Consider the following 24,267-nt stretch of genomic DNA (forward strand, 5'->3'; position numbering starts at 1 on the left):
TTCTCTTGTGGATAGTAGGGATGATTCCTTGTTTATTGCACACTTTGCAGGCAAAGCCCTAACATTTATCAAAGAAAAGGTTTTGACTTGGGAGAGTGGCATGAGGCGAGGTGTTCCCAAGGTACTTGTTGTTGTCACTGATGGTCGGTCTCAGGATGAGGTGAGGAAAGCAGCGACAGTCATACAGCACTCTGGTAAGCAGTCCACAGCACCAACTGGCTGTTTCTTTTCTGTATTGCTTCAATTATCTGGGAATCATTTACTCATCCTTTATGGACTCAGAAATGTATTCTGAGTATTTGGGAAAACCTCAGAACTATTCAAAGAATTTGTGCTCTCTGGACCTAGACTTATATTTTCTTTCTTAAGCCTTCTCTCTGGGGAAGGATGTGGCTTCCCAAAGATTTTATATGCATATCATTTCAAAGATGTAGCTTTTGGTTACTTCTTCCTCTTTTTGGTGTTCGGACCCCAGAAATCACTGGGAAGTGTACTCCATACTAGTGCTTATGTTTTAATGGGCCTGTTTTCCTGAGGTTTATGTTTTATCTGGTATAAACCAGTGGATCTCCAGTTTAAGTAACTGTTTTTGAAGGAGCTGGGTCTGAATGGACTCCTCTGTTGCCTTTTGAGCTAAGAAGCACTTCCTCATCAGATTTGACGATTGTGGCTTATGTGGGTGTAGTAATCTGTTCTTGTCCCAGCACTTGGCATTTTGCATTTCAGTGCATGAGCCACCTAGTCCTGATCTCTGAGCAGGGAGGTGTTGTACATCCTTATGCGAATCACATGCATGTAAAGCACAAACTATCATCTTCTCTGTCTCTTTAATGTGGAAGAATTAGCTCTGTCTAAATGGTTTCTCAGTCTCCCTGGAAATTATGCTTCAGGGCTTAACTACCCTACTGGTAGGAGACCTTTGTCTTGCATTTCACCTGTCTTTCTCCATGCTAGTGAGATTGTTGCCTTCATTTACCTAGATAATCAGGAAAGAAGCTGATTGCTGTCCACTGTAATGGGCTTTGGTATTTGAAACCTGCTGTCATCTCCTCTTTCTGTCTTCTTTTTTCTAGACCAAACGAACCTATTTTTCCTTCAATGTTGTGTTGATTATGCTTTTGAGAGCCCTTATAATTTTTAGTTTCCTCTCTACTTGCTCTGTTTTCTACACATATCAAAGCATGCTCAAATCTGGACAGACTATTTCAGCCAAAGTTTCACCAGAATTGGCTACAGGGGAATAATTACCTTTTTTTTTTAAAAAAAAAAAGTTACTTTTATTATTTGGAATAAATGTGAATCCCAGTTTCAGCCTCCAACTGTCTTTTATAATGTCTGTGCAGCTTCTCTTGAATGAAATTTACACCTGGTGATATGAGTGACTTCTGTGGTCTGGTTCTTCTCATTTAACTTAAGACATCTGACAACTAAATGTCTAGTCTAAGGCCATCGTGTAGGGTGCTTTTATGACTGGTGAAGAGAGCAACAGATAGGCATGTACAGAAAATGACTTTTCCTATCCTGAAGTTAGCATGTGAGGGAGCTAATATGAATTGCTTTCTGAATCTGCCCATGTCTATCTGGTGATTGCAGAGAAAAGCTAGACAACTTAACTTAGAAAGTAGAAGTTGGTGAGGTGAATACTACTCTGAGAAAGAGAAACCGAGAGGCATGAAATGCAAGAGATGGAAACAGATAGACACCTGGATAACTAATGGTCTGTAAGATTTTGGCCACAGAACAGATTTGAGATACTGTAGAGTTGAGAGAATTGTATGTTTTGTATTGAAGAGTGAGGAGACTATGTAGCCAAGGCCACATGAGATTGGATAATGCCCCAAAAAAACAATGAAAGAGGAGAAAGTTTTGAAAGAAAGATGCAAAACATCTTTCAGAGATTTGACAAGGTGAAAAGAGATCTGGAATGTGTGCTCATAGGTAGCTCATCACAAGTCAATGGTTTGTGCAATATTAACATTAAAAATGTTGATGTATGTTTGCTGCATTTCAAGTAACAAGTGTTATTTTTACAGGCTTCAGTGTCTTTGTGGTTGGTGTGGCTGATGTGGATTACAATGAACTGGCCAAGATTGCCAGCAAGCCCAGTGAGCGTCATGTATTTATTGTTGATGACTTTGATGCCTTTGAGAAGATTCAAGATAACCTTGTCACCTTTGTGTGTGAGACAGCTACCTCAAGTAAGTAGAAGACATTGGTTTCCCTTTCCCCAAATTAATATGTTTGCTTATATACTGCTAAAAGTGAGTGGTGGGCTGACCTTGGCTGGATGCTGGGTGCCCACCAAATCTGCTGCATTGCTCCCTTTCTCAACTGAACAGAGAAAAGAAAATACAGTGAAAGGCTCCTGGATTGAGATAAGGGCATGGAGAAATAACTGAGCAGTTACTGTCATGGGCTGTACTCAATGTGGGGAAAAATTAATTTATTATCAATGAAATCAGAGTAGAATAAAAAGAAATAAACGCAGATATTAAAAATCTTCTCACCACCCCACCCTTCTTCCTGGAGTTAGCTTTACTCCCAATTTTCTTTATCTCCTCACCCTGAGCACCTCAGGAGTACAGAGAATGAGGGCAGTGGTCAGTTCATCACATATTGTCTCTGCTGCTCCTTCCTCCCCAGGGGAAGTTGTTTTCAAACTCTTCCCCTGCTCCAGTGAGGGTCCCTATACCATGGGAGACAGTCCTCCATGAACTTCTCAATATGGGTCCTTCCCATGGGTTGCAGTTCTTCATGAACTGTCCCAGTGTGGGTCACAGAATCAGAACCACCTTGTTAGGATTGGAACAGAGCTCTGGAGATCATCCAGTCCAACACCTCTGGTCACCTAGAGCAGGTTACACAGAAACACATCCAGGTGGATATTGAATTTCTCCAGAGAGAGAGAACAGCCTTCCTGGGCAGCCTGTTCCAGTGCTCTGCCACCCTCAACATAAGAAAGTTCTTCCTCATATTGAGGTGAAGCTTCTTGTGTTTTAGTTTGTGGCCTTTGCTCCTTTTTCTGTTGCTGGACACTCCTGTAAAAATTCTGACACCATCCTCTTGACACCAACCTTTGAGATATTTATATGTATTAATGAGATATATATTTTAGTCTCAGTGCTCTCTAGACTAAACAGGCTCACTTGCCTCAGTCTCTCCTCATAAGAGAGCTGCTCCAGACCTGTCATCTTCATGCTCTGCTGATGAAACCTTTCCAGTAGCTCCCAGTCTTTCTTGCACTGAGGAGCCTAGAACTGGACATGGCACTCCAGATGTGGCCTCACTAGGGCTGAACAGAGGGGCAGGATCACTTCCCTTGACCTGCTGGCCACTCTTCCTGATGGAATACTGATGGAACAGGATACTACTGGCCTCTCTGTCTGCAAGGGCACTGCCAGCTCATGGTCAGTCTGTTATCCACCAAAGCTCCCAGGTCCTTTTCAGCAGAACTGCTGTCTAGTAGGTCAGCCCCCAATGTGAATTTGGAGTAATTCCTCTCCGTGTGCAGGATGCTACACTTGCCCTTGTTGAACCTCATTAGGTCCCTTCCACATGGTGCAGTCTTTCAGGCACAGCCTGCTCCATTGTGGGGCTCTTATGAGGTTAGCAAGTCCTACCAGCAAACGTGTTCTGGCATGGGCTTCTCCCTCTGGGGCGCCACAGGTCCTGCCTGGAACCTGCTCCAGTATGGACTTCCCACAGTGTCAGTCTCCTTCAGACCTGCTCTGCCCTAGGGTCCTTCAGGGGCTGCAGGCAGATATCTGCTCCTCTGTGGATTTCCACAGTCTGCAGAGTGACAGCCTGCCTCCCCACAGTTTTCACCACAGGGAAGACCAGGAATGGACTGGAATCTTTGCTCTGGTGCCTGGCAGAGTTTTGTCTCTCACACATTCTCGTTCCTCTCTGCAGCTGCAGGCTGTTGTGCCATTCCAACACACACAACCCCCAACCCCAGCCACCACCCCTTGTTAAATGTGTTATCCCCCAGTCACTGCCACCACTGCTGATGGGCTCATCCTTGGCCAATGGCAGGTCTATCTTGAAACCAGATGGAGCTAACTCTGTTGGACACAGGAGAAGTGTCTGGCAGCTTCCCACAGAAATCACCCTTGTAGCTCCCCCATTACCAAAGCCTTGCCATGCAAACTGAATACAATTTGCCATCTTATTTAAGGTACATCAGAAGATATGTTCATATTAAAAAGTTAGATTTCAGAATAGCTGGATATAGTTCAAGGGAGTAAGTTACTTTTTAAAATATTGAAATGAGCATTGTGTTTTATGTAATCGAATTTTGCATTTCAAAAGTACTACTAGAAGAAGAAAAGAGTAACAGTTACTGACAACTTTAAAAAGTAGAATGATGCCTAATGTAAACTGCAGGGCACAAGTCTCTTATTTAGCCCTGGAATAAGTGCTAAAGATGTATAGCTATACTGTGTGACGTTGTTTTAAAATTATGTAAGTAAAGCTCAGTTGTTTATTCAAGTGAAATCCTTCTATGGCAAAAATAAGAAATTCTCAGGCCTGTCATGTGCAACTGCATGTTCCCTAACTGCCTCATCTGCTGGCTCCTGAGGAGCCACATAAATTTGCAGTTATTTCTTGAGAATCTGACAGCTATTATACAGCTTGACTCATGCCTTAAATATTAATGGAAAGTTAACTGTGTCATTGTCCTCCTTTCTTCTTATGACTTATAATCTTATAATATTTGGGGTTCATTTGTCATTCCATATTGTCATTCCAATTTGTCAGAGTAGAAATACCCTACTAAAAGTGATGGGTAGAGATTTTGACATTACAACTACCACAGGACACAGTATGACAAATGTAACAAAGAGTGTCTCAGAATTAATAATCGCACAGACTTCTTGGTAATAAAACTTTCTGAAGTATACATATGTTCACATTCTGTTAGGCTTAGTAGTTTTGAATTATATATTGTTTCATATCTTTCAGCTTGTCCCCTTATTTACTTGGAGGGATACACTTCACCTGGTAAGTAATTGTCTAGTATTTTGGCATAGGTTCATTTGTGTCTTTTACAACTCTACAGTGTTTCTTATTTTTTATTTTCTTTCTGGACTTAAAGGTTTCAAGATGCTGGAATCCTACAATCTAACAGAGAAGCATTTTGCTTCTGTACAAGGAGTTTCACTGGAATCAGGCTCTTTCCCAAGCTATGTAGCATATAAACTCCACAAAAATGCCTTTGTTAGCCAGCCAATACGGTAAGTAAACCTCAAGACTTATATTTAGGGTGACTAGGTGATGAAGGATTAACAGAGTTTATAGATAGCATATGTGTATTATGGAAGATGCATTAATGTAATGTTCTTTTTACTGAGGTTCAAGAAATACACTCTGAAGAACATCTATCATTGTTTTCATTAAATGTTAATCTATTTCTCTCTCTGAACCATAGTTCACTATTAATCTAGCTGCTTATTTTTCTTCGTGATTATGCTTCTTAACCATTCAAGTTGCATATAATCCACAGTTTATACCGAGGCAGTTGAAGTTGTTGAATTCATTCTATAACTTCCTTAGTAGAATGAATTCCATGTTGCTGGACAGAAATGGTTTCAATATGGAGGGCTTAGCATCACTTTTTCCAGAAGCATTGTTCTTACTGCAGTAGGCAGCACATTGATGCCATTGACTTAGGATAGTTTCTCCTCTACTTGACTTGCCTTATTTGGCAAATGGAGCAGAGTTTTCAAGGGCCTGTGGTTTTAGAGCTTGGTTATGGATGGGTAATATTATGGGTATTGCCAACATTTTTTCCCAAAGAGAAAAAGGATTTAGTTAGCAGTTAGTTTTACTGGAAATACCTTTCTCCTTTCAAAAAAGGTTATTCTGGTTCAGAGGAGATGCCTAAAAATAGCCTATTGTTCCCATTAAATTTAGGAAAATTTAGCGTTTTTTTCATGGAAGCCTTTGAAATCGACTGCAATCCTGACAGATTGGGTAAAGACAAGATCACAAGCACAGAAGCTGAGGTTTATGAAGAAATAATTTATTTTTGCTAGCCTTCTGAGATCACAGCTTCAAAAGTGGAGGACTTGAGGATTTTTAACTTCATTGTCATGCCATTAATACCTGCAGGGATGGTAGGTCTCTGACAGCATGGATTTTTGCAGTCTAGGGAAATACAGATAATCCCAGTTTTGCAACTCTCTTGCATTGATAGATATTGCATTTAGGATAAGTTGATGAAAATACAAGAAAAAGATAGGCTTCATATTTATTTCATTTTTTTAGAAATGTTGTGGTACATAGTTTAATATCTGCTAAAGAGGTGGAATGGACTTGCCAGAGTACTCTGGGCACTTGTTTTTCAATGAGAATCCAGAAAATAAAACTCTAGACTGAGTCAGCAAAGCAATAAACTCATACTAATCCTAGTGGCATAGTTGTTTCCATATCTGAAATAACTTGTTATCCAAATTAAAAATTGTGTTGCTATATTTACTTTAATATTTGAATTCTTGCACTGTGCTGTGTGATGTTGTTGACTTAGTGATGTAATTTTTATTGCAGTGTTCCTAATTGTATGGGTTCATAAGCTTTGTCCAACATACAAAGCAGCTCCTCTTTTAATTTAAGATTTTTATGTTTATCTTCATGTGACTGAATGTCCTTCTGAGCTCCATTAAAATGGTTAAGGAGAAGCAGTGATCACCTCTTTTCTTGCCGTTCTCTTCCTGCATTCCCTCCTTTCCCCCACAGAAAAATTCTGGAGGCTGTTTCATGCATGTTTTTTTTATGTACTTTTGGCTCTCTGCTTATTTAATGTGTAACAGTCCAAATATCACAAATTTAAACCTGAGCCACTAAAGAATGAGCTGGAGCCCAAATGCATCACCAATTGCAAAGAAGATATTAAGTATTCCATCTCTGTATCTGTGCCTGAAGGGCAGCAATAGTTAAATGCTCTTGCCTGACTGAAGCAGGCCAGATGAAAAAAATGAATAAAGCTGTGGTCTTTTTTTTCTGTACTTATCAACAAGGAATTTAAAACATGTGTAATTTATACAGAATTTTGCCACAAGAATACATACCCAAGAGTTCTTGGTCATACTCTGACTACCTCTCTAATTGTGGTTCTGGGGCCAGCTGAAGACAGTTGGGAGTTCATCTTAACAAATCACTGTGTTTTTATATCACAATGTTTTTTTCTGTTTGAGAGAGTAGTGAAAATGCTCTGTTCCACTAAACACTGTGGTCTCCCTGTTACTCTTGTGTCTTTTCTTTGAAAAAGAGCAAATGATGATGATCTAATTTTCGTCATGTGTTTCTGTGTGAAAAAATGTCTTTATATTGTCTTACCAGGGAGATTCACCCAGAGGGGCTGCCACAGGCGTACACGATCATTCTCTTGTTCCGCCTTCTGCCTGAATCCCCCAATGAGCCTTTTGCAATCTGGCAGATTACAGACAGAGATTACAAACCACAAGTTGGAGTTGTGCTTGATCGTAAGGATGATTATACTTATTGCATAGAGAAGTTACATGTCATGTTACTTTGCATGTGTTCTTACCAAATATTTCCAAACCCAAAGCATTTCTACATGATAAAAAGATTATACATTTTTAGTTTTAAGAAATTTTTTTAAACTTTGTAGATCTATAGTTCAACAAAGAATAATTAATCTAAACTGCATTTCAACTTTAGTATTAACTCTAAAATCAAAGGAAAGTACATCTATATACTTACAGGTCATTAAGATACCTATGATTTGTGTTTACCCAAATAAGGGGTAAACTAGATTTTATCTATAAGGTTGTATAAGTATGGTGGTTTCAGTAGTATGTATGAAATGAAATGTGATATTTTTCTTTATTGCAGCTGCCAGCAAAGTGCTGTCATTCTTTAACAAGGATGCAAGAGGAGAGGTTCAAACCGTAACTTTTGATAATGATGTCGTAAAGAAAATCTTTTATGGAAGCTTCCATAAGGTAAAAGGATTGAAATTATGATGTTGCTTTCTGAAGTACTGTTCCTTTAAATAGAAGAAAGCCAAGCACAAGTTGCTGTCAGGTGACAGTACCTGGTTTTTGGATAGTATTTTAAGTTGACATAGGGACCTGCAGATCATGTAAAACAAGATCTCTGAAGTTATAGGTCTTCTTTGAATCAATGTAAGAGATTTGTCAAGAATTTGTTAAGATTGTGCAAGTGGAGGGATATATTTGAAGAAGAAATTGTAGCCTGGTTCCTGCCACATGAAAGAGGAAGAATAAAAGTTAAAGTGGAAGAAAGAAAGGAAAGGAAGTTGTGGTGAGAAAAGATTGCATGGGAGTGTAATGATTTGAGATCATTCAGAGCAGAGGAAGATACAGCCAGAGAAAGTAAGTAGGCAGGGAAGTAAATAACATATTGAATAAGATTTGTATGTTTAACAAACATAATACATGTGTATGTGTATATTTCGTAAGTATGATTTTTTTTTGCTTAAAAACACTGGGCTTAAAATAGTCCAATGTCATGTTAACTGAGGAAGCAACAAGGAGAGAGCCCATAAAAGGTCACTTTATCATTTAGAATGAAGCTTACAGTTAGTGAATTGACAAAATGGCTAGTGAAATCTTAATATGTTGCTGCATCTGCCTTCGCTTGTCAATAGATCTGTGCTTGTTTTTCTAATTTTGTGCACCAAGTTATGAAAACTTGATGTCCCCAAGCTTCTTTAACTCTAGTCATCAGGAAGTGCCTGACTCAGGCTACATGTACACCTAAAAATATTTTAAAAACATTTTCTTGCTGCGTTAAGTATATATGTTTAGGGCAAGAAAGTGAGCTGAAATTGCAACATTTTTGGTTAGCTGAAATGCACATTCTCATGTTTTCATTTATCTCCCTTATATTTAGTTAAGTTTTCATCTGATGACTAAATATGGCTTGAGTGTAGCATTTATTTTCTTTATGACCCAATCTTCTGCATGACATGTCACTACCAGGATTCCTTTGAGGATACTGATCAACTCTGTCAACTTCCTGATACTGGAGGCCAAATTGCCAACTGAGCTTTGCTAGACTGAAAGCCAGGAAAGATAACTGGTGCCAGCATTATAATGTTTTGTGACTTCATCAGCATTATAATGTTTTGTGACTTCATTAAAAGACAGGTGATTATGAAAATAATGCAGTACTATAAAAGCTATTGGTTTCCTCAGAATTTGGAGTAACTTCCCAAACTGGTTTTATATTATATACAGTTATTTTTGTTTTAGAATTTATGCCTGGTTAGTTTAGAATTTAGGCCTGATTATTTTTGACTATATGAAGAAATGTTTATGTGATTGATTTTATAACTGATAGTTATGAGTAGCTTTGGACCAAACCTACATTAAGCAGCCTTTATTTTGTCTTTGACATTTGCCTTTTTTTTTTAATGGCTTGGTAGGACAACACAATTTTAAGGAAATATAAGAATCTACTGGAGTGAGAAAAACTCTCAGTAAAGGCTAGGATGTATCTTGTTTTGGTATGAAGGTTGATTCATCCCCAAGTACTGCTTAGATGCAAAGCAGTTTAAAACATGCCTCATTTTAGACACCACTGTGAGAGCTGACACTCTTCGGGTCAGTGGTGTGGAGCTCTCCACATGCTGTACTGCCAGCAGTCTCTTTTAAATATCTGTTGCTAATTTAGCTGATGTTTAGAATCATGTTTTTTCTCATAGTTTCTCTAAATGCGATGGAGCTGAGAAAACTTGTCTGAGAGCCCTTACAGTGATGTTCTGCTCATTTATCAGAGCAAATGGGGAAAAATCTGTGGCCCTTGCTAGCTGCCAGAAATTAGCAGTTATGTAAAATTGTCTATTACACTTGATAGTAAAAAAAAAAAAAAAAATTACAGGGAAAATAAAAATCCAAAATTTTGTATCATTTTAATGGTTAAATACATGAATACATATAGAGAGAAAGCGATCCTAAGATGCCAAAAATGAAAAGGAGTAGCAGTGATTTGCAAATTATCTTAAAGCTTTACAATTACGAATTCTTGCTGAAGTCACTATTTCTTAAGAAAAAAATTCTCAGTTACTTAATGCAATGTGTAATTCCCTGTCTTTTTTTCTCAGAAAGGAATCAAAAGTTCAGATTTTGATATTTAAAGTAGCTGGAAGAGCCTTGGTTTAGAGTGATATTTAGGATTTTTCACCATGAAACTAAGATAACTTTTCTGGCTTCTCTCCAGATGATTACTAAAATTGCTATCTCAGTCAGGTTGTTAATGATGGCACAATGGGCTTCCCCAGCCCACCTGCTGGGAAAGCCTTATGCATCAGCTGAGTTGATTAGCTCCTAAAAATGGATAGCAGTAGTTACAGATGGATGAAGGAAGGAAAGTAAGATTAACACATTTCTAAAGGTAGGTTTGCAATTTCTCCTATTGTCCAGCTTCAAAGAAATGACAAATCTTTACAATTCAAGGAGAGATTTTCCAAAATATTAAATATTTTTGTGGCTTCCATTTGATGACTTACTGGCTTATTCACTGAAATACAGTTAACTACACCTAACTGTGGGGAAATTTACTTTGGCATACTTGAACACTCTGCGTAGCAGAGCCATGGTAAAAGCTGTTGAATCTGGCAAGTTCCATAGGAAAAATTCTGACTGCCTGAGACAGTCATTAAATTTCTAACTGATGTTTTGGAGAGACAGAGAGCTTCTACTTTCTTATTCTTACCACACTAGACTTCCTTTTACCTTGCCATTTTGCAGTAGTTAGCAAGAGGAAATTTGATAATGAGTGTATATCTTTCTGCTGATAGACGTATGGGAAATAGTTTGCTTGGCTTATTGATGCCATTCACTTAGCACAGGATCAGAACACCATCAAACTTTATCTTATAAGGCATCTGGAGAGAAAAATTAAAGTATGTTTTCTTTCCTAAAATATCATAAATTAATAAATAGAACTAATCAGAACAGATTCTTTATGTTGGTGTCTTAGAAACTGTTGAAAACAGAATGTGTTGGAGTTGAATGCAGAGACGTGTTATTTACTGTAAACACCAGATGCCTCCTTTAATTAGATTTATTGCCTAGGCCATGAGATTCAGGCTGGAATGCAGATCTGGCAGTGATTTAAGTGTTTAAGTGACTGAGTCAATGACTTGGGAGAGCTCTCCTTATTTTTGATGGTTGGGATTGCTTCTTCTTTGGATGGATAGATGATGCTCAGCAGTTATTCCTGTTTGAAGCTTTTCAAGCTGATCTCATTCAACATTCTGATGTAGATTTATCTTTACTAATTTTTTTTGTGCTAATGAAAATATAATAATCTATATTTGCTATGGAATGTGTTTTATTTAAGTTGTGACAAATACTTAACATTCCAGTAGAAGGACTTGCATATTAGGTATCTTTCAGAGCTAGTAAATTACATCTGTGATGTGTTTAAACTGGATGACGCAGTAATAAGGTTTTTTTATTATTATTACTTGTTCAACGAATGCGGTTGGGAATTTTAATTAAAATCTCCATTTATATGCACAGCATTGAGATATAAAGTGTAAGTACATAATTTTAAAAGAGTTTTAGATAAGCTGTGCTGATGCCTTGGAGACAAGTCTGCATGGGAAAATATTCAAAAGGGAAAAAAAGGAAAATATTTCCCAGGAGATTGTTGAGGCACTTATTGGCTCAGGACATTTAGGGGAATCTCTCAACTTTGTGCCAATTCTTAAAGCAGTCATCAAATAGCAATATGTTTCTGTATGGTTATATACTGTGATAAGAGAAGATAAAAAAAAATTATATATACTTCAGGGATTCTTTACTCCTGATCCTAATGTGTTGCTACTTTAACAATTACATAGATATTATAATGATGTATATGAAATATGTGCTGTTGGTAAGGTATATAAAGCCCCTGAAAACTTTCTTTTGCCTGAAGATCAGGAACTGCATATTACACATGCTAAAGTGGCCCTTGTTTATTTCTCAGAGACGCCAAAATGTTTTCTGTGCTTTCAGAGAAATGTTGAAACTTAACTTTTGTAACATTTGCCATATATACTATAAATGTTTGGAAAGATAATCTTTGCTTAGGTTATGTATGTTCCTCTGTTTAAGGTTTACTATGTTTCCCCCAAGCTCTTCATTCTTGTCTCCTGGTAAATGTACTCTCTATTACAATCATTCCTTTCTCCCTCCTAAGTGCTTTCTATTTCCAGTAATTAATTAATTACTGGAAATTAATTAATTAATCTCTTCATCTTCCCTGTTTCCCTTTGTTTTGGCCTATATTTGTGTAACCATATTTCTTTTATGGAAATTTTCTCTTGCATCTTCCATTATTTTGTCTTGCTCTGGGCAGGCTTCTCTGGTCACTTCCTGGATCTCAATGTAGTTAATGCCTCTGATTGAATCATCTGTGGCAATTGAACTCTGGGTCTGAAACAATCTAGTCTCTGAACTGCAGAGTCTGTTAGCCAGTGGGCAGTCCCAGGCTTATAAACATCTTGTGTGGTCCCAGCCATCAGAAGAGAACAAGAAATGCTTATATTCACTTCCTCTCAAAAGTCCTTTTATTTTTCTACTTCTATGCCATCTTAAAAAAAAAATTAGGGCAAGCTTTTAGAATAGTTAATAATAGTTCAACTATTACATTAATTGTATTTCTTAGCTGTGCTTGTGTGTTCATCTTATTGACCTTCAACACATTCTAAAGAGATTATAAATGTCATAGACTTTCCCTGAGTTTTAATTTTTCCACCAGCTGGAAGCAAAGCAGGATTACTAGGAATAAAATTTAAAACAGTACTATTGAATCAATGAAATACTACTAAGGTGTTAAACTGTGCTCATGTGCCATGTCTAAATATTTCATTAAACTTTTTTCAGGTCCATATAGTTGTTACTTCATCAAATGTTAAGATTTACATTGACTGCAGTGAAATAATGGAAAAACCAATTAAGGAAGCTGGCAATATCACAACTGATGGCTATGAAATACTTGGGAAACTTCTAAAAGGCGACCGAAGATCAGCAACAGTAAGCAAGAAATACGAATTTTTGCAAGACCTTGACGTTTTCTGAGGGAAAAGATTAGGGATTGTTGGGAAACTACTGTTGCATCATCCAAAGCTTTCAAGCATGTGTCAGTAGAGTTGACAGTCTAGTCTTTGCAGCTTCTTGTTCTAGCAGAACTGCAAGAACAAAAATGTAGTAGCTGGAAGCCACACTCAGGTAAATTCAAACAAGGGCAGGAATTTTTTGCTTTTAATAGGGAGAGCTGATAGTGATTGAGTGCAAATACTATGGATACTCTATCATTAGAAATAAATGGAGGAGTGATTTTTTAATTATAATGTTGATAGATTTCATACTTAACAACACACCAAACTTAATGATCTTTCAAGAGTATTTCTTTCTTTTACAGTTAGAAATCCAGAATTTTGACATTGTATGCAGTCCAGTTTGGACTAGCAGAGACAGATGCTGTGATCTCCCTTCTATGGTAAGTATGAATGAACCAGAGGCTATCCAGAAAAATGTTATTGACACTAAATTTAATAATATTACTGTTAGGCTGTTATTAGACCTTGTACTGACAACACTTCTAAATCATAGCTGTCAGAGCAGCCAGTCAACTGCACCTTATTTCAAAGCTTTGTGTCTGAGACAGTAAAGCTGTAATGCTAGAATTGAGCCCCTTAGAAATTTTGCAAAAAATGTCTGTTACATTTGTATTTCAGTGATGTTTCAAATTCTAGGTATTATAAATGGGGAATTTATTTATCTATTTATTTAATCTGTTCTTGGAGTGGCATTCAAAAAGTAACTATTCTTCGTCAGCGCAAGCTGATTGTCAAGTGCATATAAATACTAGGACAATATTTTGCTCGTGCCTCTATTGTAAATGCCTTGCATAGCTCACAGAGAAAATTTGCTAAATATATAAAAGATCTTGTAGAAACATTTGAAAACCACAGTTTAGCTATGAGTTTTACTTGGAAACAGGGTATTAGCGAATCTTCCTGCTATTATTTCAGAAAAGCATGCTTCCACTGAGTACATTTCTTTAAAAGGACAGTAATAAGCTGTGATTGAATTTTCAGAGAGATGAAGCAAAGTGCCCAGCTCTTCCAAATGCTTGTACCTGTACTCAAGACAGTGTGGGACCTCCAGGACCTCCTGGACCAGCTGTAAGTTAGCAGCTGTAACTATGCACAATAGAAAATGTTCTGATTTTAAAATTTATGGAAGTAGTTTTGTGTTGGTCTGTGGCTTTGTGAAACAAATGCCAGTCAGAGACATAGTTCCTGTCAATATATCCTTAACAACATGGTAATCCAGCCCCTTTTCATCAGATCCTACCATATCTACTTGCTTGTATGATCTTTTCCTATATTTCCAGTATGATCACTGAGATTAGCTCCTCATTGTTTGATAGGCTGAAAGACTCTGGCACAGCACAAAGTTCTGTGCTTTGTTCACAAGGGAGCTTTAAATTGTCAGGTGTATCTTGCACATCATGTACAAGACATTTTTAATTAACTGAAAAAATATTTTTCCTAAATACAGAGTCAAGATTTCACTCCAAGGAAAGATTCTTTACCCTGTCAGGGAAATAAATTGGTTTTTTATGGGGAGAGATATTAATTAATTAATTAATTAATGGAATGGACATAGTCCTATCAATTGCTTTGAATATTAGGGAGTTATAGCCAGACCAGTAGTCATACTTTGAAACTATCAAAAGGGCTGCATGAAGAATCTAAAGCCCAGTTAGGCTGCCTGGTAGTCTACTAGAGAGGTCTTCAGAGTTTTTGATGAATATAAATTGAAGTTTATATCTGCAGAGACAAAAACCAAAATAATAATATTTCATGGGCTGAATTGTCAAGGCTGAAGCTGATGTGGTTTCCCTGAGTTCCTGATGCATATTTTATTCTACTACTCTTTTTAGCAGTTTGATCTGTACACTTCAAAACTTTGGGGCTTCACTTAAGAGTTTTTTTAAAGAGAATTCATAAAGCACATAAGGATTATGCACCTTTGCTTTCTGTGTTTGAAATACATTTTCTTTCCAAATACTCAATTTAGGGTGGCCCCGGCGCTAAAGGTCCCAGAGGTGAAAGGGGTTTGACTGGATCATCTGTAAGTATGTTTCCCAAAATGCATCTATAATGATGTTACTACAGGGTCACCTGTATGAAAATTTTTATGCTTAGTTTTAGTTGATTAAAATTTAGTTGAAAATATGCCTTTATGTTGCTTATGTGCAGCCCATCTATTTGAGACTATATATCACAGTCTATGTAGCTACATTGACCACACATCAGGATACTGGGATTATGTGCATCAGTGTTAATACACACTCTGCAGCATTATTGTTCTCTCATCTGTACACAGGACATGGCAATACTTCTAATTGGCACTGCCAGAGGGCATGTATTGGCCTGAGACTGCCAACATGAATCAGAGAATAGCTTATGAAAGAGTATGCCTCTTGAACAGCTATTTCCACTGTTCTTCCGAAGTATTAAATGTGTCTCCAGGCTTCTGACTTACCTTAAGTGTCTAACCCAAAGGATTTTAGTTATGGATTTCAGACAGCATTGTCATTTACAATTTTGTTTTAATTTTCTGCTTTAAGGGGCCTCCAGGTCCTCGTGGTGAGACAGGTCCTCCAGGCCCTCAAGGTCCCCCAGGTCCACAGGGTCCCAACGGGCTGTCAATCCCAGGTGAACCGGTGAGTGTCCCTTTTGAGTATCCCTTTTGAGTGCCATCAGCAGGCAGTGTGTGTGGAGCCAGAGCTGCCCATGGGATGGTGGTCTTGGGAAAAGGGTGGCAGCGTAGTCAGAGCATTCCTTTGTCCCTGCAACACAGTAGCATTGTGAAACACATCTCTTTCTGAAACAAGTCTCTTAATAAAATAGCATTTTCTGTCCTGAATGTTACATGTGCTTATAGGATTCTAATGAAGGGACAAGGTCTGAGTGGAGTAATGTAAGTTGTATTACTCTGTTGTCAGCCATAATGGCATTTCTGTAGAGTTGCTAGGCATTCCAGTTTAAGGACTCAAAACTATCAAATTGTGGTACAGGAAAATTAAGGATGCAGTATACTTTGAAGACTTTTTTTACAGACTGACGTGTTCAACTTCTATTGGCTGGCTTAAATCAGTAGCTAGGGGTTTTCTTGGCAACAGCATCCATGTTTTAGCAAGATGCTATTTCTGATTTCATGTGCATGCCTTCAAAGCCAGAGCAAGTCTTATTAACACTGATGAAGTTTCACCATGTTCTGGTTTTTATAGAAGATTGCATGCATAACTCTTTGTGAATGTATTAAGGCCGCTTTTGCCATATTTCAATAAATAATCACCCTGAAAGCAACAATATAATTCTGATGTTCCCTATTTAGGATTAACTTGAATTTTAATATATTCAGGAGATTCTTTTATGAAGTCTTTGATCAAAATGTAAAGTCTATGGAAAGAAGAAGTGATGTCTAATTGCATGCTGTGTCATTTTTCATTTGAAAATTGGTTACCTGCTCCATCTGTAATGGAATTTGGGAAATGGAAAACAAAATGTGCTTTAAGGTAGACATTAGGAACACCTTCTGTTTCGTAAGGACAAAGTAGAATGATTTTGTTACCCTGTGTAGATTCTTTTCATGCTTTTTTTTCATTATACACTAATTTAAATTTAATAAATTTAAAAATTTATTAAAGAAGATACAGAGGTATCAAACAGCAAGAAAGGAAAAACATTCCTCTTACATGCATAATGCAAATAAGCCATTTATTTGTCACATTCACTTGAAAAAGTCTGAAGAATGAAAACACAAACATTCATGGAGTTTCTCATTAGCTAACATGAATTTAGAGCACTTTTGAGTCATGTACTTTTGTTTTTCCTATCAATTAAGAATCATGTTCTCAGTCTATGTTTACACATTTTTTGATTAGTACCAGTTGTTAATGCTGGATTATCATGCAAGCCCCTCTAAAAAATGAATATTGTTTTGCCTAATTTAGCTCATGTGGGTTTGGACTGTGCATTTATACTACAGTGCTGTAGCATATATGGAAGGCAAGCTAGCTGTGAAAGGCAGCAGATTGCTTCTTTATAGCCTCCTACACCTTGTGTCCTGGAAGTATGATGTATTCTGTAATCATTTGTGAAAATTATAGGGTCGTCAAGGAATGAAAGGGGATGCTGGCCAGCCTGGACTCCCAGGGCGATCGGTAAGTTGACACTTAGACAAGGTGATGTCATTTTGCACTATTCCTGAAGAAATCTGGCTGCTGGACAGCTGTCTTTGACATCACTAGGAGTCGTGGGCTCTTCTCATACCTCCCTGGGCCACAGTTTTGGAAACATAGTTATCTTACACTTAGAAATTTGAAATATAGGTAATAATAAACCATTCAAAACAGCAAATGTGAAAAAACCAGCTGTGCTTGGTCAAGCCAAATGCCCATCCTGACTGTTGTGAATGAACAATAACAGACCATTCGATTAGGAAGAGTACTCAATTCCCCAGGAAGGTCTCTCATCTTCTGACCACTTGCAGTTAAATGTCCTCCTAAAATAAAGATTGCAGAACTTTGCTGAGCCCTTCTTTAGTAATTACTAATTACTTTCTACTTTTGGAATTCAAATGGCCTTGGGACATTATTTGTATGCTTCCTGAAAGAAGAAGACAATATTTAAGTTCAGTTACTTGCAGGTTTCTGTATTGTAAACTATACAAAGAGGAGAAAAAATTAGGATCTTTTTTAATTGACCAAATTTATAAATAATCTAAGGTCATTGATCTGCATATGTCCTGGCATGATGAATATTCCTGGGTTACTATCTTGTCCGTAATTTAGTGATGATAAAAAGACTACATGAGGAGTGCTTAAGTGTTGTTGTGGACTTAGTTTCATAGATCAGATAAGGTCAGTCATGGGCCAAGGGCCTTGAATTCTTTATCTGTTTCATTAGTCCTTATAACTCTGAGTAGAATACTTTTAGGGATTAGTAATGTCCTGTAGGAAACAATGCTACATGTAAGTGTACAATGAGATTAGACAGAAAGGAGGGAAGAACATATATACTTGAGATATATGGAATGACATAACAGTGATGTTTGTTCTGTCATGGATACAATTTCTCACTCTTTCTCCCTCCAGGGAACGCCAGGTTTACCTGGTCCACCTGGACCAGTGGGACCTCCAGGAGAAAGGGTAAGGCTTCCTCAATTTATGTTCTGAAAAGACCAAATAATGTCATTTTTGTGTTTTGTCGGATTTTTCCCATTCTTTATATATCTTTCAATTTTCAAATGTTTTTTCAAGAGGAGTCCTTTTATCATCACCCCTTCTGGAGAGACAAAAGTAGCAGGATTGGAAACACATCAGGGGTAAAAACCTCCCCAGACAGCTATTGGTAGCCAGATAGGTTCTGTAAAAATTGGCCTGCTCCCTCCCCTGACGAGGTTCTCAGCTGCCTTCACCCTTAGGGCAGTATGTCCCCTAGGCAGGGCTCTGCAGAGGGACTCAGCCCTGCTGCCTTCCCCACATTGTTGCTGCTACAGGGGATCCCTTTGAAACTCTGTTTATCTCAACATCTTGGAGATGCCATATTGTTCAGGAATCTGTCTGTGCCAAACTTACTGTGAAGTTCAGGCTTGCCCCTAAACCTTTGGCTGTCTGGAGCTTCTTTGGATGGAGAACTCTGAAATGTCTTCCTAATGAGGGGCATGTACACAGGTATTTCATTGTGGAGTTGCTGCAATTCCTTTCTTCTAATTGCAGTCAGGTAAATCTCTTTTGTTGTCACAGTAGAATATCACCTTTAAGATGACTGAAGCAATTATTTGCCTTTACAGGCAAAATTCATAGCTGATATATGCATTTATAGCCGTCCTTTAGTGGGAATTCAAGCTGGAAATGAAAATAGATGACTGTGTGATGGCCAAAGAGGATACTGTTGGATTGGTGGGTCATGGTGGATTGGTGGACCATCAACATTGACTTGTGCATTACTGAATGTTGGATTACTGAAATGGGAACCTTCTGTAAATTTCTGCTCAGCCTTCATTTTTGCAGGGGAAATATCTGAGAGGGAGGGGGCTCTCCAGTTAAGTATAAACCTCTGATGATCCAGCTAAACTGTGAATGAGAGAACAGTGAAATGAGAGATTTTGCTCCTCTGGGATAGAATAATGATTCCTTTTCTTAAAAATATTAAGAAACATTGATTTCATTTTTAGTTAATCAACAGCAGCTGAACATCTAAAGTGTCTGAAGCTCAGTGTTCCATAGCCTTCTCCAGCATAATTTGTGATAGCTATTTTCTAACTTGTACTGTGGATAGGTTTTAAAAGAAATTACAGTAGTAATCATATATATACAATTATATAATTGTAAAGACCACTTTTCTCTAATCTTACTTTTGTTTTTGAATAGGGTTTCACAGGAAAAGATGGTCCCACAGGTCCCAGAGGCCCACCAGGACCAGCGGTAAATATAATTTTGTCTTGATATACTCTGAATTAAGAGACCTCATCCAAGAGAGAGCCACATTGACATTTTCAATTTCTGTCAAATATGTAATGGATCCTTTGCTCAATATCCTAAATGGATCTGAAAAGCTCTTGGTAGAAGGTGAGCTGGGCAAAGCATATATTCAGAAATGTTCATAACAGTGGTTTTGAAACTGATTTCTGCCAGGGTAAATAAGGGAAGAACCAGTTTATCTGGTTCTTTAGCCATGATCTTTAAATGCATAGCTAGGTCTCCTGAAACCAATTGGCTTATTACTTGTACACTGGTGAAAACAAACACTGTTAATACAAGTTTTTCTTGACAAGAGCATTTGAGGATTAGGTTTTGCTTACAGAGCTGCTTCACTGTGTCTTGTGGGAGCATGCTAGAAAAGAGGCTGACTGTTAGAGAAAAGTGTATGGTGGATCATACAGCCCGAGATAGGCAATTTGCTGCAGCCCCATGTCACCAGGTCCAACCTATAGCAAGTTGGAAGCTGCATTTCCAAAAGGCAGATGCACACAGAACACATATTTGCATTACATATATAGAGAGCAATCTCTAAGGCAGGGTATTATTTGGGCTGGCCCCATGTCCCCACAATTGTCTTCCTCATGTTCCTTTGTGAATGTGCAGATGAGCTTTTGTCACATAATCTGATACTGTTCTTTTAATTTTTTGTATTTATCTAGTATCACTAGAATGGCTTTTGGTCTTGTTGTGGATTTTAACATGGATCACAGATCTGCTAGGTGAACTTAGAAGGCCCAAATATTTTTTACTGTTTCAGGAATTGGTCATTTAGAATGATACCAAAAAACATATACTCACCCTCTGCATCTTTCAGTGCCACAATGTCTGTTAAACTGTGGTGTTACATAAAAGAACACATTTCCAAGACAAACAAACTGTTTATTCCATAAAAAAATTTTCAAGCCTGATATGTACCTAACAGAAAACAACCTGATAGGAACTACTTTCAATATTGCTTTGTACTCAATACAATAACATGTTTCTCATTAGGGCTTAGGTAATTGTGTATTTCCACTATTCATTGTACTTGTCTTCTGTTGCAGGGTGCTCCCGGAGTTCCAGGAGTTGCTGGCCCAAGCGGAAAACCAGGGAAACCAGGAGATCGTGGGACACCAGTAAGATAATGATACACTTAGAGTATCAAATTTATAATTACAGTCTGTTGCTGAACACGAGACTTCTGCTGCTTGAAATAGTTGTCTTGCACTTATGATGGTGGTTAATACAGTGGAGTTGACCTAAACCCACAAGTATTTTTTAAAAATAATTTTATTTTTACAGTATGCCATTTTGCTGAGTTTAATAGTTGGGGCTGAAAATTGTGGTCTCTGGTTTCCACTAAAAAGATCGTAGGCTATTATGTGCCAAGACATATATTCATTCCTACACTGCATAAGCATGGAAAACTAGGTCAGCAAAATGATTGTAAAGTCTTTACACTACTGCATGCATGTGTAGTAAAAAAGTGATAAACTGCTGAAGGTGGGCAATCTTTGATAATATTACATAATCAGTTGTGTTTTGCAAATGTTTCATTATTTTTACAATGTTATTTCACAGTTATTTAGGAGTGGTTTCTGTGGGTTCTATTTAAACTTTTAAAGTGCTTCCTGAAGAGAGAGAAAGACCAGGAGGTGCTGCCTCCCACCAACAGTTTCAGGGGAAATTTAATTTGAGTCACTCATGGTATCTCAGAGAAATTATACTTAAGTAAGACATCAAGGGAAATGAGAAGTCATTCGTTACTTGTGGATAACGTATAGCAGTCATCTAGAATTTTCTATCCTGCCTCAGTGTAGTTGTATATAAAAAAGCTGGATAATTTGAAAGAATATGTAGTAGGCTGGGAAACTTGATGGCCATGAAGCAGAAGCTCCCAGGAGTACCTGGAAGCTGGGTAATTTTCTCTTACACACGTTGAATTCAGTCTGTGTTTGCCAGACTATAAATTCTATTTCTCCTTGGAGTAGAGGACACAGAGTGTCTTAGGAAAGTCTTGAAGCTTTCCTGCCTTTAGATATACATTTTAGTGGGATATTTGTGCTCGGTTACATGTTGAATAGACATGGCTGGAGCACAAAGTGCTGTGCTTTGTTCACAAGGGAGCTTTAAATTGTCAGGTGTATCTGATTTTTCCTTCACCTGGGACAATGGATAGCTGGTAAGTACCTAGTTCGGAAGTAAAGATCTTCTGCAGGTAAATAATGTGTTTAGAAGGAAATCTGGCTACAAGCCCAGTTTAAAGACTTTTACAAAGCAAGGCAGTCAACTCCTGTCCAGGCACCATGTCTAAATTCTCCTGCACTCTAATTCTTAAGAGTTCCTTTCAATTAGAAATAAATGTTTCCCCCCGCAGTTATTGCACTTTATTGTAATGGGACACTGTGCATCATATTTACCATTTCTAATGTTTCTAGAACAGATCTCAGCAGGAATTCTGGCTTGTACCTTGTACAGATGTTTTATCAGATTCCTGGTGGACAGAATTTCAAGGCCTTCCTTTGTTTGCAGTACTACAGCTGCCAAAGGTGCAGCCTGACAGCCAAATGCAACTTGCACTGTCATGAATCATAATTCTGCCTGAAGAGAAAGATAATGAGGCTTCACTTAGCCTCTAGTAAATACAAGGAATAAATAATTTTTCACCAGATCCTGCCAGTTTTTTCTTCTCCCTGATCAATCTGTATTGCTAGTACTATTAAATGAAAGTGAGGAGAAAGACCCCTGCAACGCAAGGGATATATTGCATTCCAGGTAAAAGGTATACAGTTACTTGCAAATTATGAGCAGCCTTGGTGTTCTGAAGTTACTCCCAGTGAATGTGGTCAGCTAGAGCTCCTTCCTGATGTATTCAATACCAGTAATGTGCTAAGCTGAGGCAGACCACACTGTAAACATTTCTCTACCTCACTGTGTACTTATACTAGAACAAGTAAATCCTAGAAGTGTTAACTGAATTTTCATGGAAGTAGGAAATTTGGCTTTTTGGTCTGCTTACAAGTGCCTCCAAGAGAAACTTAGGTGTTTTTTCCAGTGTAGCAACAAAATGACGGAAAAAGGAACCGTAAGAACACAAACAAGTTGGTAATTTATTGAGAACTGTATGCAGACTATCCTAGAGGAGACTAAAATATCTGCTGTCTGTCTGGTCAGAGAGTGAGAATTCCATAGTGGTTCATACACATATCATAAGGTAACAACCATCAACAGTAAGAAAGACTCACTAAACTAGAAGAGGATATTGGTTCAAGAAAAAATGGATATGTTTTCTATGAATAAATATAATGGGAAATAAAAGATGCTGGACTATTAGAGAGGAAAAGTTCCAGTTCTTGTTTTATAGGTGTGAGAATGAAAATAGTAATGATGGGTATGCAGACTAAGTTGTGTTAAGGTAGAGCTGTCCTGTTTATAAAACAGGCTCTCTGACAACAGGGTCTGATTTTGTTGATTTAGACAGTTCCTGAGGAAAAATGCAAAACATTTAAATTTAATAAGTAAGGTGCTATTGAACTGATGCCTCCAGGACCAAATAAAATGTGAAAAGCTTTCGAGAGTAGCCCAAGTCTGTTGTGAGTTACATGCAGGTTTTGAGAATTTTGCATTCTCTGCTGCCATGTGTTCACTGCTCTTGCGTCCATCTATGCAGATGTCCTAGATGAAGTCTCAAAAAGGCACTGCTTTGGGAGCAAAGAGCTGGTGGTTCTTGAGGGAAGAGAGCATTCTTTTGGGAAAAACAATTGAGCACATTATCTTTAAAAATAAAAATAGCAAAACTTCCTTTGTTTTGTCCTCTTCAGCAGTAGAACTATGCTGCGGCCCCAGCCTTCATCCCACAGCTCAGAAAAAATCCCACATACAGCATAAACCAGCTTCTCCTTGCACTGACCCCAAGTGACTCCCTCGCTGCAGGATAGCAACAAAACAGAATGCCAGCAACAGCTGCTGTTTCTCAAAATGCTGTCAAGCAGTAGGCTAAACTGCATTTTTTTGTCTATTAAAAGAAATTTAAGAGGCATATAACCAAGAGAGAGGAAGATGCAAATAGTAACGCAGTAACTGAAGTTGTAATTATTTTTTTGAAAATTTGATTCTAAAGTATCCAGGTGGAAAATATACTTTATTGTTAACATGGCCAGTCAGCCTCTAATCTCCCAATTTTAAAGGTAGTTCCAAATAGGCTCTAGACTTCCACCCACAAGGCTGAATCAGTGTGTGTTTGCAATGTCACAAATTGAGGAATGAGGCTCATTTTATTTCAATGAATTTTAAAATTCACTGTACATGGCATTAACATTTTCCTTGTTGGGGGACCTTGTTGCCTTGTCTTGCCTTGCCTCATCCCTCTCCCTCTCCCCTTATCTTGTGAATACACAAAAGATGTACTGCATGATTTGCTTCTCGTAGAAGGTCTTACTATGAAAGCCATAGAAAGAATGAGAATAAAACAAGAATGTATTATAAATACATACACAGCAGATAATTTCAAATGAGTACACTTGTAGGAAATAGAAAAATTGGAAAGTTTCAAACAGAAAGAGAAGCATTAATCTTTACCATTCCCCCCCCCACATATTTTCATGTAATAGAGTAGTGCAATTAAAAACCTACAGTTCTGTTCAATGAATATTTCAGGTACATGCAATAGTTTATGAATGAGATATTAATGTCTATTTATTTGGGAATCAAATTAAGGTTTTTTTAGAATTTCAGTACATCATA

At 37.7% G+C, this 24,267-nt stretch overlaps 1 protein-coding gene across 1 annotated transcript in view; it reads left to right on the forward strand.

Moving 5' to 3' along the window:
• COL12A1 (collagen type XII alpha 1 chain) overlaps positions 1 to 24,267 on the forward strand; it is a 99,872-nt gene that overhangs the window by 66,087 nt on the left and 9,518 nt on the right. Inside the window, exons 47-61 of the mRNA XM_066547408.1 lie at positions 51 to 194; positions 2,034 to 2,198; positions 4,966 to 5,004; positions 5,099 to 5,237; positions 7,342 to 7,484; positions 7,858 to 7,967; positions 12,867 to 13,016; positions 13,405 to 13,482; positions 14,084 to 14,170; positions 15,072 to 15,125; positions 15,625 to 15,720; positions 17,170 to 17,223; positions 18,157 to 18,210; positions 19,435 to 19,488; positions 20,589 to 20,660. Coding sequence (XP_066403505.1) covers positions 51 to 194; positions 2,034 to 2,198; positions 4,966 to 5,004; positions 5,099 to 5,237; positions 7,342 to 7,484; positions 7,858 to 7,967; positions 12,867 to 13,016; positions 13,405 to 13,482; positions 14,084 to 14,170; positions 15,072 to 15,125; positions 15,625 to 15,720; positions 17,170 to 17,223; positions 18,157 to 18,210; positions 19,435 to 19,488; positions 20,589 to 20,660 — 1,439 coding nt within the window. The remainder of the gene's footprint in view (positions 1 to 50; positions 195 to 2,033; positions 2,199 to 4,965; positions 5,005 to 5,098; positions 5,238 to 7,341; positions 7,485 to 7,857; positions 7,968 to 12,866; positions 13,017 to 13,404; positions 13,483 to 14,083; positions 14,171 to 15,071; positions 15,126 to 15,624; positions 15,721 to 17,169; positions 17,224 to 18,156; positions 18,211 to 19,434; positions 19,489 to 20,588; positions 20,661 to 24,267) is intronic.

Source organism: Molothrus aeneus, chromosome 3, assembly GCF_037042795.1.
Source record: "Molothrus aeneus isolate 106 chromosome 3, BPBGC_Maene_1.0, whole genome shotgun sequence".
In the NCBI taxonomy this organism is placed as follows: domain Eukaryota; kingdom Metazoa; phylum Chordata; class Aves; order Passeriformes; family Icteridae; genus Molothrus; species Molothrus aeneus.